The 16,943-nt window shown below is 38.8% G+C and overlaps 1 protein-coding gene across 1 annotated transcript in view; it reads left to right on the top strand.

Moving 5' to 3' along the window:
• Positions 1–3,215: 3,215 nt before the first annotated feature.
• Positions 3,216–16,943, top strand: part of LOC140161010 (glutaredoxin domain-containing cysteine-rich protein 1-like) — a 39,609-nt gene continuing 25,881 nt past the window's right edge. The window contains exon 1 of the mRNA XM_072184388.1: positions 3,216–3,787. Coding sequence (XP_072040489.1) covers positions 3,302–3,787 — 486 coding nt within the window. The 5' untranslated portion in view covers positions 3,216–3,301. The remainder of the gene's footprint in view (positions 3,788–16,943) is intronic.

Here is a 16,943-nt window from a genome sequence, read left to right as displayed (position 1 = left end):
ATTCGCCAAAACCTGATATTATTTGTAATTAGGTGGGAGGGGGGGGTAGGGCTGACTAATGTTGGCGAGCAGAGTCAATTTTTTTACTACCCCAATTATTGTGGGTTGAAATTATTTGATAACCCCTGTTCGGGCTGAAAATGTTTATGACCCGGGCTCCCCTTCCACGTGACATGTAATATATAGGCCTACCTGAAACAATGTTTTCCGAAAAGGGTCCAAAGGGGGAGGGAGCAAGCATTTTTTGGCAGGTAGGGCCTAACTGAAAAGGTGGGGGAAGAGATTTTGTTTTGGAAACCATTTTTTACGCCCTAAAAAGTGTAGGAAAACGTCAGGCACACGTTCAAATATGCAAAATTTCGTGCTCGCTATGGCGCATTATAAAGACACGAAGGTTTTAAATTTGGGTTCCCCAAAATTTTGCACCGGGGGCGTGGCACGTGAAACTTAAAAAAAGGCGGTCAAAGTTTTTTTGGCACGTGGAAAGGGGGAGATTGTTTGGCTCCATGCAGTGGCGTAGCGTCATAGCCGAAAAACGGCTTGTGCCCCCCAATCAGATCCGGTGCCCCCCAATCATGGTCGGTGCCCCCCCCCCCAATGATCGGACCCACGCTACGCCACTGTTTGGCACAGTCACAGGGGGGAGGGGCAAGCGATCTTTGGCAGATCATTTTGAATGAATGAATGAATGAATCTTTATTTCCATAATAAAAAACAACAAAATACAAAGATATTCAACATCATAAAAATAAAACAAGACAATTATGGAGGAGATGATCGAAAGGCCAATAAGGCCAGCATTGACCATCCCCTTACAGAACTAAATTAATACAAAAACAAACAAACAGAGTATATTAAGCCTATCACACAAGAACAAAAACGGGGCTCCAAAAACTAGTTGTAAAATGAGATTAGGTGTTCACAGTTTTATAATAACCAGTTTCCTGATTTTCTGGATGTACATATATAGGCCTACGTGTACCTTGCCATTCCAAATCCAGGCGCTCTTTACCCATACTGCATGTTTTACCAGATCTTGCGCTCTTGTTAATAAAGTCTGGGTGTACGGCGTCACCATTTCTTGTACTCCGATTTTAGTTCCTTTAAGTTTTTTTCTTTCAAGGATGAACTTTGTCCTGAGATTGTGGTGGGTAAATTTGGCAATAATGGGTCTTGTCTTACCATCTTTTGCATACTTGCCGAATCTGTAAGTGCGATCCAAGTCATCATCAGTCAGAGGCAATTTCATCTTTTCGTTTGCGAGTTTCTTGACGATTTCAGTAGTATTTTCGTCTTTTGTTTCAGGGATTCCGCTGATTACGACAGAATTTTGTCTGGATTCAGCTTGTAACTCGAAGATGGACATTTGACAGAGTTCGATGGTTTCAGTTTTGTTGTTCAATTGACGCTGTAAGTTATCCTGTGTCTCTTTCAGCGCATCATTTTCACAGTTTAAGTCGTGAATTTCGCCATTCAGTTTCTCGATTTCAATTTCCTGCTGATCAATTTTGTGTTTCAGTGGAGCAATATTTTGCTCTAGTGTAGCTCTAAGATCGATGGTTATAGCTTTCATAAAAGCTTTGAATCTCTTACTGTCCATTAGTTGATTTACTGCATCATTTTCGTCCTGTTCGGGTTCTTCCTTTGGTTCCGGTGCATTGTCTGGTTCAGTTTCTTCGTTTGGATGATTTTGTTCCATTTTGTCCATGTCATTTATTTCAGTTTTAAAAGTTCCATCATAAGCTATCATGCAAGCATTGGTATACTAATTACCATGATATTACTATGCTGTATTGGTATACCGTGTACTCAGGTTGATGCCTGGTTGTGTTGGTCAGTTCAGCTTAAATCGATTCACATTGCGAGAGCGACCGATTAACACGTCCGATCAGCACGACTACATCAGCTCATCTGAGAAATTCATCACCTTCAGGCTTGGGACACATAAAGACTACCATACTGCAGTTACTGTCCGTTTTCCTATACATAATACTCTTTCCCATTGACGCGTGACCTCTACAAATAGCCTACGTTAAAAGTATGGGGATATGCCTAGTTAACGTCGCTGTGTGAAAAATAACCGGCCAATATTAAAAGTACTCTTCTAAAGTTCTAGAAAATATAGTTTTGTAACACTGTCCTAAATTTTTAGCTAATTTAGATGTTTGGAAATATGCGTACTTTGGTGTTTTAGTTAATGTTATAGGTAATAGTACATTGCCTAGTTAACGTCGCTGTGTGAAAAATAACCGGCCAATATTAAAAGTACTCTTCTAAAATTCTAGACAATATAGTTTTGTAACATGTCCTAAATTTTTAGCTAATTTAGATGTTTGGAAATATGCGTACTTTGGTGTTTTAGGAAGGATAGGGCCTATGTAAACGACAGATAACACCAAAAAATATGAAGAAATTATTTCCAAACCGTGTTAAGTCTGCAAACCACCATATGTTTCTCATTTTCAAGAACGCTGGTTAACAATAAGCACGTATTGCCTCATTTCGTAAACAAAGACCACACACAATTGTTCTCTAGCGCTCGCTTTATAATCGTTCACCCAACTGAAACTATAATCCCAGCGCATTGCTCCATTGTACGTGTAAAAGCAGAAACATATGATGTGTGTATTTAACCAGAGAAAATATGATTTAATCCGTTGAGCTGTTTTCAATGAGTGTTATCTTGGTTTAATAGCTTTTAATGGGGTTTAAGTCCTGCAAAGGTCGAATTGAATTCTACTGTAGACATGACTGCATCATGCCAGGCGTATTTATAGTTTCATGTGCCGGGTTCATGTGTAGACTTCGGGGGGTAATGATTATACTGGGGATCATTCATAAAAACAGGAGGTTATAAAATTATTAAGGGCTTTTAATTCCTTTACCTTCAAAATTTGCACAATCTTACTTCAAATCATTGCGCGTAGCGCATTATAGGCCTAGTGGTGGTGCAATTATAATTATGAGTATCAATAAAACATAAATGTCACACGAACACCTGTTCGCTGACCAAAATAGAAACCAGCACCGGCTGCGCTGAGTTGAGCTATAAATTTATTTTTAATAGCGCCATCATTTTTATATGATGTTGCCGTATTGAAACAATAGCAAAAACAGCAACCACCTGATTCTCCTGTTTCTGATAGGGTTTTGAGGTTTACGATTTCAATAAAGGTAAACTAGTGCACCAATTCAATTAATTTACTTCATAACTGGCAACCCAGTATCCAAGTACGCTGCACTTGTTATCAGAATGGTGAACGCCTAGGTAGTGAATCATTTAGCTAAAATTGACATTAAAATGTCAACAATGGCTCACATGAAATCCAACAGAAGAAGTCTACCAGATAGACTACAGTTTATAGAAACAGTACCGGAGGATTCAGAACTCGACACACTAAGCGAACAATTTGCCAACAAAATGCGACCAAGTGCGAGTGATAATCATCTGACCAACGGCAACGGGGATCATACAACAGGTAGCAATGGCATCTCACACGGCTCACCAAATAGACACGGTAAAATGCCACCTCGGGTATCCGTCAAAAACCATCGAATCAACAAACAAACATCTCCGACTAAAGAGAACACATATTTTGTAAATGAGAATGGTAAGCCACTACGCCCTTTGGAAGATGATAGAACTTTGAGGTTTGTCGGTAGACGTGGTTTAGCGGTGGGTGACGGTGAAGATATCACGTCCAGTAAAGGGACGGTGCGGGGTGTGAAAAACCGTGTGCGAGCTGGTATCGCTAATTTTACCTATAAACCATTGGATTACAGCAGAGTAAGTATAGCCAGCAATTTTGATTATTTTTTATAGAATAAACAGCGTAATAAAGGGATAAAATTAAATAATTTGGTAAAAATTTCATTTGATTTTGAATGAAGCTACAAACAACAGCTGTACGGTCCGACTGTGATCATATGTATTTCAAAATACAATGCGAATGCACAAGTTTGGTGGTACAAGGATCGCTGTCAGTGCTCAACCAATATGGCATTTGTCTATCCGATATCGATTTAATAATATCGGTACCTGCGATATCGGTATAAAAATGTTTTTAAAAATGTCTATCTTTAAATTACCGATATCAGATCGGATCGGATATATCGGTAAAAGATAGAAATTTTTTTAAAATTATACTGATATCGCAGGTATCGGGCAGATATCCGATCCGATAAATTGGTTGAGCTGGGACCCCTATGCCGGGCCCCTATGCTTCTGCTGCAAACAGTCAAGTTTGCTGATGACAGAAAGCTAGCAAATTAATCAAGTGGCAATATTAAATACTAATGATGTCAACTAATGACTATGCAAGATGACATACATACGTACAGAGTATATGAAGACCTGATGAGACAAAATTCTGATAAATATGCAGTTGATGCACTTTCATCTTTAAAACCATTTCACATTAGCCCGAAACATCATGGCCCTACAGGGTGTATCAAAATGATTGGTACCGGGCTATACATGTGACATTTGCTAATTAATATAGTTTTTGTACTATAAATAGAAAGGGACATATATGTTAACTTATTGATCTAATAATCTGAAGATGATTGGTTGATGCATCTGGGAGCTATTGTTATTTAAACGAAGATCGACGTAATCATGTTTTTACTTACACAACACAAGATGAATAGGTTCACTGCTTGAACTTTATTACATGCTCTTCAATATCTCACCTCAGTCTACATAACAAAAATTGCTTTACACATGCTTTTAGAAAGATACTCCCGAAAGATAGTTCCTGAAGTCCCTGCCTGACGACTCTGGCAGTATGAGGTGAAGCCCTATCTTGAATGAACTTAACACCTGGGATGAATCCGTTGTGTAACTGCCCATATCAAATTGTAAAACATTGCAAGTTATAGCATGTTTGCATGAGATAGTCCTTGCGCTTGAAAACTGTCTTCAAAATATTCTCTGCACTTCTCCATAGCTTCGTGTCAAATGCACGCTGAAGTGTGGAATACTGTGGAAAACTTTTACCAGGTCTAACCTAACCTACACTGTCAACAGTCTATAGCCATTCTGCCCGGGGGGGTCACTCCCATTGTGGCCTGTACACCATCCGCGATAATCAACTTTTGAAAAGCACCCTAAACAAGGATTCAACCCTTGGCTAAAACAATACCCTAAACAGGGATTTTATTCCTTGCATCAAATTTCATACCCTAAATTTCATTTTCGCGTATTAGCAATTGCAATTTTGCTACCCTTTTTTCCCATTTTTCACGTTTTTGACACCCTAAACACGGTACGCGCGTATCGTTCCTACCCACGAAAAATAAAGTTTTCTAACGTGAAACAGTAAGAAAACAACTTTGACCCCATGCGGAACATTTCCGGGTCATCGGGTCATTTTTCCCGGGGTTTTCATGAATTTTGGCGCTATTGGGCTTTGGCCTATCAGAGCTGCTCTTGCATAGCGCTAGGTCACGATCATTTCCGGGTCAGATTTTGCATGGGGTTTCCATGGCTCTATGACGCTTTCGTGCTTTGACCAATCAGAGCTGCTCTCTCAATTGCGCTAGGTCGTCATATTCGGCGATTTAATTCATTGCATTATTGGATTCCAGTCAGGATAGACGGAAAATTTTTACTCCCACCCACCACTCCCAATTTAAGGGGAGCTCTTTGGGTTTAATAAAATAATTTAAGCAAGTGCAGCTATTCAAGAAAAATCATAGTCTGTTTATAAAAGCAGGTGCTGTCTTCCTTACATGAATGAGGAAAACAAGAAAAATTTTTGTTTTGCATGATATAGCATGTGTTGGGCATGCTGACTAAGCGCTATAAATACATTTAAATGAACTTTTGCACACAACAAGTGGAAATTAATTTATAAACTCCTGACATGTTCGGTCAGTTTTAATGGAATAATATTAAATTTTATCATAATGCTTATAGCTGCAGCAAAGGAATTAGCATCAGCTTATAGCATCTTTACTAATGCAAAAGCCTTGTCTTCTAGAAAAAATTAACAGATAGAAAGGAATCCACACAGAAGAAAGACACTTCAACCAGGATTTTACAAGTCTGTTTAATATTATTTAATCCATAAAAAACAAGTCAAATATTTAAGAAAAATGGAGATGTTTGTTTTATTTTAGCTTACATCGTCCAATTATATGCACTTGTATTCCTATATCTATTATTACGATTCTTTCACATTCATTCTTTCAGTCTTTGTATTTCTTCCAGGTAGGATTACCTTGAGGAATCTCCAAGGTGCCAACCTTCGAGCAACTGTTTGTATGCACTAATCACAGAATGAAAATTAATTGATTGAAAAATTCCAGCCATTATAAATTCCCCTTTGTTGGGTTTGTGTGAGCACCACGTTCCTCAGCACCGCTTGCTGTAGAATAGAAATTGGGTGGAGTAATTTTACTCTTATTCTGGAGTTCACCTTTTGATTGTGCTTGATTGGGATTCGGATTCTCCAGTAGGGTAATTACTGTTGAACAGAAATTGGGTTGAGTAATTTTACTTTTATCTTGGAATCCCATCTTTCTGATTTTCCTTTTGGATTTGCCTTGGGGTTCAGATTCCTCAGTTGGGTTTACTGTCGAACAAAATTGGGTCGAGCTGTTTTGCTCTCATCTTGGAATCCCAGGCATCCTTGTTGATTCAGGGTTGTGTACAAACCCTTTGCTTTTAATGATGTAATGGCTGGAATCTTTGCAAATTTATATGAAATAAATTATTGTCTATCCTGATGGCCAATAAGTAGACCAAAAATTCATGGTTCCTTGCGTTTCATTGTCTCCGTCTGGGGTTAACTACCCTTTTTACGCATTTTCATTATCGCGGATGGTGTACAGGCCACAATGGGAGTGACCCCCCCGGGCCATTCTGCCACACCATCTACTTAATAATAGTAATCTCAATACAAGTTAAATTACCGCCCTGGAAGGTGTTGATTCACAAACTTATTTCACCCCACCTAATTCAATAATAATTACTCTCAACCAATAAATATGAATGAAGAAATAGGCAAGGAAAAATGAAACATTTCCATGATTTTCAACATAACATTCTCACAAGGTATTTGTAGTAAAATATAGCTTTGAAAATGGTGCGCTACTGATCCAGCGTTACAAAGAAAAGTGTAAAAACACCTTTCCTTTAGAATCATGTAACTTCTGAACAGAATATGTTATATCTTTATGATCTAAAATTCTTAGAGAAGATAAAACTACTATAAATACAAAAACAATTTACCCCAAACTGGTACAAAAAATAGTTTTAAAAATCGGTAAAAAATGAAAAGTCGTTGGTACCAATCATTTTGATACACCCTGTAGTTGTTCCTTCCTCACCATATGGCCATGAATGCCATACGTGCACACTGCACGTACATGTAGAAACGGGGCAAATCCTATACCCAATGACCCCGTTTTTTCAGCAGCCTACACTGAATGGCCCCCTTTTTTGAACAATTGAATTAGTCCTCAAAATTGACATTTCAATGCGCTGTACGTGCATTTTCAGCAAAATGAATGAGTTTTGTCTATTTTATACTGTAAAATTGGGTAACTAAAAAGCTATGTTTGATTGTCAATGATGTGAAATTTTGGGTGCTCACATAGAAAATCACCCCATTTTTGACGTTGCCAAAACCGAATGATCCCCTTTTTTCTGAAAATTTCTACACACAGGTACATCACTTTCATATTCGAGTGCCCCCCGCACGCATACATTGTAGTTGTCATTTGGCGAGGTCTCTTGGCGTGTATGTTGTCACTTGGTCTTTGAATGTTTCTGAACTTATTATGTCAATTAAATTGTCCGGAATGTAGTTCCATCGAACGGCTATGGTGCGTGGAAAAAAGGATTGATGATAACAGTCTTTTTTGGTATGTGATCTTACATGTATGAAGGGGTTTTCAGGGACTGTCTTTTGGAATTTGCAGGAGAGCATTAAATAGCTCTTCTGGAGCCTTCAAGGAGAGCTGTTTAGAGCATTTGCAATAGAATGTAAGGAGAGAATGGTCATTTAAGGAGAGCTAAAAATCACTCTCCTGTATCAGATTTAAGGAGAGCAGTAGAGAGCGATTGCTCTCGCTCTCCTCAAAAGGCAGTCCCTGAGTTTTTTTTGTTTTAAAGACTGGATGGGTGTTGCATTGGGTTGGTGGCCACCTAATTTTTGACAATCCTATATACAAATACAATGCATTATAATGGTCAGTCTGGCAGCTTTCCTTCAGAGTTGAAGGCTGTCCCATTGAAGTTAATACTAGTACAATGTAGTTTATTTGGTGACACTGTGTGGTGAGTAATATTTGCAGAGAAAGCTGGCATTAAATACAAAAGGTTAGCAGTGTAAGGGTCCCATCCTCTGATCTAGTGTACGGTTCTCAAGGTGTGGTCTTTTATGATTTATACGCTGTGGATTTCAAATCAGTGGGGCAGAAATATGTATACCAGCAATTGAGGGTACAGTACTAGTGTTGGCCGATCCCGATCTGTGAATCGGAGATCGGTGCCGATATGGACTGCATCGGCCTTGAATCTGAATCGGCAAATGAGCTATCAGCTGCCGATCTAGCTTACCGATCTCTGAACTTGACAGTAATAAAAGTACACAACAATTCTTTAAGCTTACCATTACTTTCTTATGTAACATTACTACTATTTAATGCCAATATATTTCCAAAAAACGTTGTTACCACCGCAAGAATCATGTCGTTTCATACTGTATTTTATAATATTATCCACTCAGTGACAACACTCCCGACTGTACAGTGCGTCCCTGAGAAAAATGTGTAAACACTTTAACACTCGACATGTGCGCCCTTCAATGTCGGGTTTCCCAAGGTGAATTTGAGGGCATGTTATTTTTAGAATTGCGCACATTCGCGCTATTCCTCCTCACACGGACGATTTCATCTCTTAATCTCCGAACACGTGAATTCTTTCTGTAAACAACTCTGCACAACCAATCAGGATGGGAATTCGCGGTATTCCCCAATACGTCATATGCATAAATTATTATAATATCGATGGAGCTGATTTAGCTGCAGGGTCATCGAATCAATTCGCATGAGTGATTACGCTAACTTGGTACACACGCAAATCAAAGTTGATTCATGGAGAAGAAAGAAGAATAAAACAATCAAGAGAAATGGATTAATGATTAAACTTCCGACAATCGGAGGCACTGAGTGAGTAACGCTGGGACTTGGGGTGTAAAATGGTATTTTATTTGGGTTGATATTAACATGAAAAACCTCTAAAAACGGTCATCATATTACATAGTTACAGGTTTGGGGAATTAAGCTTTGACTGTTAACATTACTGGGGCCCGACTTGAATGAACTTGTACTGGTTGTAAAATAACATTTAAGGAATCTGAATCGGGATCGGATCGGCCCGATCTGCTAATTTTCAGATCGGAGATCGGCAGATCCGATCTTGGGTTGGATCGGCCAACACTATACAGTACTTTAAAGACCCAATGAAAAAGGGTATGCATTGCAATGCAATGTTTTTACATTTTTGACTTGAGTCAAAAATTTCTTGCTCCCCAATTTTACCCTCCCCACAGGGCTCATAATTATTGCACAGCCCCTTAGTGGGGAAGGCAAATGTCCAGAAAATAGTTTTCATGACCTTCAAAGTCAGATTGTGAATGCTCGCACAGTATTATAGTTAGGCAAACTTCCCGCAAAATTGTCACCCGAACTATTTCTACTGCGAAAATTACCGCATTCACCAACATGTATTACCGTACCTCAAATGGTGGTTTACTGATTCACTCGCATCACCGCGCATTCAGCTTCAACCGATCTGTTTTTACTGGGCCCGTCCTGCACGCTGTATAAATTAATACCAGTCATCATCATCATCATCAGTCGGCTGCGGAGCAGGCGACTACAAGCTTTCTCCAACTGTTGCGATCTTGGGCAAGCGAAACAATTTTGTTTGGCTGCAGCATCCCTTCAGTATCTCCCAGGAGGTGCTGTACATACTGTAAGTACAGTGTCCGCGGCCGTCCCGGTTTCCTCTTCCCATGTGGTGGAATATAAAGGGCATATTCTTTCACAGGCTCGTCATCTTCAAGACGCAGTATATGGCCGAGAAATTTGAGTTGATGAATCTTGACTCTGGCAACCAGTGGAGTGGTGTTCGTCAGATTGTAGATGGTTTCATTTGGGATCCGATCCACACGCTTGATGTTTAACATGACTCTGTAGCAAGATGTTGCAAAGGCATTGATCTTGTTTTCCATGTCCTTGGTGATTACCCATGACTCGCACCCGTACAGAAGGATAGTGACACAAGTTGTCTCAAACAGCTTGATTTTTGTTCCGATTGGCAGGGATGGGCTTCTCCAACAATTCCAGCGTCAATTCCAGAAGTTGATTTCTTCAGGAGGTAGTCTACCAGGATAATGAACAGGAATGGTGCCAACACATCACCCTGAAGCACTCCAGTTGTTACTTGGAAAGGCTCTGAGATCCTCTCCAGTCCCACCCAAATGGTTGAACTTAAATGTGCAAAAAATACCAAACATTAAAGTGTGGTGGGCAACTACAAACTGATCAAGTTGAGCTGTCAGATAATCTCCACTTTTTTTAACAGACTGTACATCATGCTCATGTACCCAGGGAAAATCTGTAAACACTAATTGATTGGAAACAAAATGCACTTGAAGCTGCTTGGGAAGTGCTAGTGCTCGAACCCGGGAGTCGGGACCTCTGTTACCTACAGGGGTGTGAGAGTTCAGATTAAATCTGAATTCAGATTTTTTGATCTTGATTTTTATCTCTTTTTCTGCACTTCCTCGGTACAAAAGTATAGGACCTTTCCAAATTCCAGACTTTTTCAGATTTTTTTATCTGTGGTCACTCACACCCCTGTACCTAGAACTAGTGGTACTGTAGTACAGACCACAAAAGAATTAAAATACCAATTATTTTCACCCCTGTATAATACAATGTACATGCAAAACAAAGACAGATTATAATATAAGTCATAGAATCAGCAGCCAATAGTCGCATCTTTTGGCTCGGATTTAAGACCTCATTTGGTGAAATCTGTCGAGAAATAAAGACACAATGATCCAAAATCCCACATGATGCAAATTCAAAATTTTGCAGTTTGCTCCATTGCATGCTCTATTGATTTGTACACAAACATGACAAAGCTTGAACTCTAACAAGAGAAACATTGTAGCACCGTGCTTTCCATTGATCAGAACATGAAACACAAAGTTTTGATTTTGTTCCTTCAATTAGTTTTAGATCACGGTTTCTGTAATAATTCTCAATCGATTTCAACAAATGTGGTCTTGATTGAATCAGAGCTATTTAAAAGGGTACAGGTATTAACTGCTAGTTTTAGTTTTGACATATCTGTCTTTGTTTAGGGTCAGGGGTGAAAATAACTGGTACTGGACTACCAGTAGATTAATTCTTTGCTGTCTACATGTATATGCCTGCATCAGGCCCGTGCATGAGGAATTTTTTTTGGGGGGTGCTGATTTTGAAAAAGTGGACTTTTTTCCGGGGGGTGGGGGGCGATTTTGTGAAAAGTGGACTTTCTTTCCAAAATTTGGACACTTTTGACGAAAAACCAGTAAAAAACCTGATTTTTTTGCTCACTTCGCTCATAAATTCAGAAATTCAGACTTTTGTACACTTTGGCAAATTTGGGGATGCATCCCCCCCCTGCGTCTGAGCCTGGCCTGCATGCACTGTGGACCATTTTCCAAATTTATGCAATGACATCATCTGACATGTCAAACTAACTTGATAAAGACCTAGATAATGAGAGATTGTATACAGAAGTTTCAATGTACCTTATGACTTGTTTACCAATGGTCTACACTGTTACTGCCTTAGACAAACAAGTCTGACTTCAAAAGTTGTAAAGTATGTTGACAGTAATGACCTTAAATGTGTGACACGATCTGATCCACTCACATTTTGAAAATTGAGTTACTAGCTTGCTCATCATACCAAAGCTTACGTACTGATTTTGAAATCCCTACACTAGGGCTGCTGTAGAGTAGAACTTTCATTGTCGACAATTGTCAAATCTCAAGATCCAACGTCGCAAGTTGTTGACAAAGCAAGACATGATAGACATCAATAGAGTCCAGATATTAAGTTCAGAGGCCACATTATATGTGTTACCAAATCTGTAAAATTTTACCTCTGCATGCAAAAGCTTGTGATATTCACCTCATACTCAAGGAAAAACTGCAGTGGTGCATGTCACTTTTATTTTATTTTAAAAATCGACCCCTGTTTGGTGTGGTTGGATATGATCATATGAATATGATCATGACATTTGATATTGTAAAGTTGTTGCAGGGGACTCCCCTTAAATGTACACACCTACCAGTATGTATAAGAGCAAAAAAAGTCATACAAAGTGATTTTTTTCCTCCTGTAGGGCAATTGACCCTAAAATGAAACTAAAATTTTACAAATTTAGATGTGTGTTTGCAAGCACAATCACATACATGTACATCCACATCAGCCCTCGAATTGTGATCTGAAGGGGCACGGCAACTTTTTTAGGGCAAGTTGATAATTGCCTTGGATTTTCACTGAAAAGGCAAGGCAGCACAGCAGTTTGTAATATTTCAAGAGGGCATCATCAATGATCATGACAACTGTTGAAAAATTGAGAAGGGCACCAAGGCAATTTCTCAAAAGTGAAGAAAACACACACAAGATGATTTTATAATGAAGGGGCAGGGCTGGGGCACCGACGGCAACTTCATTAGAGGGCATGGCAAGTAACTGCCATGGGTGCCGTGGGTTAAATAGAGGGCTGATCCACATGGAATATTCATATATGATAGTGGATGTATAAGAACTGCAGACTTCTATGCTTTGTGGATGGTGCTCGGGAAAAAAAAGACATAAATGCGATTTCTGACATCTTTATGTAACCCTTACAAAATTTTATTAATTTGCCCTTGTTGAAAGAATTGTCTTGAAATTCTTACATACACTTTAACAAATAAGGAGCTGATTCTGGCTGCAGAAGTTTATGTAGATGTAGGCTAATTAGGGTACTGTACCTGTGCAGACTTGGACCACCATGCTCAAAGCCCAATGATGCTATAATGTAGTTAAAATCTGGGTTTTTTTTAGCTTGTGAGTTGGCATTGAATCTAGAAGTCATTGTTGCATGCAAATTTTCAGTTTTCAATTAATGGTCTGACCTTTTACACAACTGACTGACTGCCAGTAGTGACTTGTCAAGTGATCAGAAAGTGCTTTCGCTTAATTTGTCAGGTATTTAGGGCATGCAATACATGTCTGTGACTTCTGGCATACATGTACTCTTAGAATATAAGAATGGAAGTATGGAACAACTGCCTACCCCTATTCCAGAAACATATCCAGGACTAATTTTTTTATGCTAAAATAAAAAAATATTATCCTGTTTTGCCAAATGAAACAATGGCACAAAATAATTGACCCACGGGGGGGCGACCCCCCCCCCCCCCCCAAAGTCCCTTTTTACCAAAAAAGTCCCATTTATGAGCATAGCAAGTGAAAAAATAGAGGTTTTTTATGCCTTTTGGTCCAAAAATGTCCAAATCTGCCCCCAGTCCAAAAAGGTCCAAATTTTGAGAAAAAAAAGGTCCGCTTTTTCAAAATCAGCACCCCCCCCCCCAAATAAATCCTGGCTATGGGCCTGAATGTGGACGAAAATTTGGCTTTCCCGCTCAAATCCTGGCTCCTTTAGTCAAATTCCATACACTGTAAGCCAGAATCTCTATTCAGGCCCTAGATCTTGGAATTTTTGTTTTTTGCCCTCACAAATCTGTGCAGGCCTGAATATATAATCAACATAAAGTTATATTACTGTACTGACGCGAGTATAGTCCCACCTTCGAGTAAAGTCCCACCCCCAAATTGTCGAAAAATTTCAGAAATTAAAAAACATTATATCAATGCATTCAAATTCAATGCATTTTGAAATCATAAGATAGAGTATGACATGAATACAAATTATCAATTTTCATATTAAAAATACAAAACATCTTGAATTTTTTTTATTTTTTTAAAATTTTTTAGGTGAACCATGAATGATCCTAGCATTTAGGTCTAGGTCCAGGGACACTACAAAACCGAAAAAATAAAAAACTTTTTTAAATTCGAGTATAGTCCCACCCCCAATTTTGAAAATGTTTACCCCAAAGCGGGGTGGGACTATACTCGCCAGTCACGGTAATTGAAAAGGGCGTACTCCAGACCTTGTAATAAGCCAGAATTTCTGATGGCAATTAGGGCCCTTGCTCTTAAATATTTGGGTCGTCACAAATTTTGAGGGGGTGAGACGAGGCGCAGATTCAGGGGGGAAGAAGAGAAGAGAAAGAAAAAAGAAGGAAAAAAGAAGAGAAAAGGGAGAAAAGGAGAAGGGAAAAGGTTAAATTGCACGTATAGTAGGCCCATATTATGCCTAAATCGCAGTTGGGTAAATCTATATAGGTCTGTGATTATTTTGCTTGACGGCGGGTCCTCTGCCCAAAAGCATGCGAAAATTACGGCGGGCCCGCCGATATATAGGGCCCGTCACATTTGGTCACCGAAATCATGTAGGCCTACATCTGTGCCGACTTCAATTCAACATGGATCCATGCATGCTTTAATTGCGAATCTCAAGCCTTAGGCCTATAAAGTGTCAGAGTAACATGTAAAATTTTACAAATTGAGTTCGGGCCCTTTTCTGTTTTAAAAAGCAATCATGTTATATAGTGTAAAAATGATGCACCAAATGGCTTCAATTGGACCTTCATTTTGGAAAATTTCCAAACTTCTCAGGGGGATATCCCCCTCAGACACCCCTGCGTATACAAACAAGTGCCCGTTTTCGTGTCTGTATTTAACACCCACCACTTGATGTTTAAACCAATAAATCATACAATAACAGTGAAAAAAGTGAAAAAAAAGTGGCTTTAATTGGCCTGTCATTTCGCAAATATTATATTTTCGGCTTTTTTTAAACTAAAATTTTGCACAATAATATAGTGCCAAAATGGTCCACCAAATGGCTTCAATTATGTCTTCATTTGTGACGTGTCATGTCAAAAGGAGACACTTTTGGGCAGGATCATAAATGGAGAAATAGCCAAAAATCTGCCCGGGGTGATTTTTTTCACAATTTGGGTTTGTTGCGAATTTGTGATGTTATAAATATTTAAAATATTGTCTGATAGTTTCAGACCGGAATATAACTGGCATCTTGTATTTTTTGAGACATTTTTCAAGGTAATTCCTACCCTCAACATTGTCAATAATATTTTTAAAGGCCGATATCTCAATTTCCAATTTTATGATACCATAACTTACTTAACTCAATATCTTTGCTTAGGAATGTCCGATTTCATTGGGGAAAACAGCGTTGTGGAGCAAAATATCTCTTTATTAAAGATATGTAAAAACCTCAAATTTGATAACCTGCCCAAAAGTGTCTCCTTTTGACATGACACGTCACATTTTGCAAAAGTTTCTCACTTCTGAGGGGGCACATCCCCCCTCAGACACCTGAGGATGAGGATTGCCAAGGTTGAGGATTGCCAAGGTTAAAGAATGAAATAAATACAGTTCAATTGTATTGCCAATGTTTTTTTTTGTGCAATGGTTCACAATACATCATTTGATTAGGGGCTGTGCAATAATTTTTTCAAATTGCATGCCAAAAATTGCTTGCCCCCCCCCCCACAAAAAACAAAAAATCGGTTGTCCCCCTTGGCCTGCTAAAAATCTTTGCTCCCACCCCCTTTTGCACATGCCAAAATTTTTTGATCCCAATTTGCAAACTTTAAATTATTTAGATATTTGTTGCAAGCACAGTGAGCAAAATAAAGCAAAGTGTAAATTTAAGCGTTTCTGTACTGTTTTCCTATGCCTTTTTAGAGCGTTTTATTTTTAAAGACGTCCCATGAATGTGTGCCGAAATCGCTCCCCCCTTGGCTTGCAAAAATTTGCCTCCCCCCTTTCAGCTTGCCAAAAAATTTTGCCCCTCCCCCCAAAAAAAAATTAACTCTCCCACCAGGGTTATTGCACAGTCCCACTACCTTCTGAATGAATTTGTTGAGGAAGATATCTATTGGACATAATTATATGCTGAAAATAAATCTTACTGATATCATTGTGTAATGTGTATGATCACTTTTTATCTGTTTGTGGCTGCAAAATACAGGCTGTGTAGTGTAGAAATCTGTGAAGTGTCAAACTCTCTACAATTTCCATATTGAAGTACTTGTTCTGAGACACACCCTGTTGTCACCATGTACCTGCCATTTTCTTGTGTTGCTATGACAACCTGGTCTAAATGGGTTTAATAAGCATGAAAAATTGTCTCTGAGGTAATAGCAGCAGAATGCCAGATTTCATACAGTATTAACAGGACATTTAATTACAAGTAGCCACACTACATCACCAGCAATTTTGTAAAAAAAGACCTTTATATTTCCACATTTTTTTAAACCTTTTTTTATACTTTTGCAATTTTGGATGACCAGAGTGTCGGAGATTTAGGGGCTGTGCAATAATTATGAGCCTGTGGGGTAAAATTTTATAATGGCGTGCCAAAAATTGCTTGCCCCCTCTCGGGCTGCCAAAATTGCTTACCCCCACTCTTGGCCTGCCAAAATAACACTCTCCCCCCACCTCCGCCTCAGCCTCAGCCAAAAAACAAACTTTAAATGCTCTAGATATATATGATGCGATCGTAGGGTGCAGGAAATTTTGTATATTTGAATGTTGCTGTAGTGTTTTCCTAAGCCTTTTTAAAGCGTGTTATTTAAAAGGTGCCCTGTAAATTTTTGTAGTCACCTGTGTGCATTTTATGCAACTTTGCAGAGAGTGAATGGGTTTTTGTATTCTGATTAAAATATTAAAACATTAAAACATAATACCGTTATTTAACTTCATATCAGTACACCAGCCATTTA

The sequence above is a fragment of the Amphiura filiformis genome, chromosome 9, assembly GCF_039555335.1.
Source record: "Amphiura filiformis chromosome 9, Afil_fr2py, whole genome shotgun sequence".
Classification (NCBI taxonomy): Eukaryota; Metazoa; Echinodermata; class Ophiuroidea; order Amphilepidida; family Amphiuridae; genus Amphiura; species Amphiura filiformis.
The sequence above is the reverse complement of the archived record's forward strand: the minus strand, read 5'-3'. Positions and strand labels throughout refer to the sequence as shown.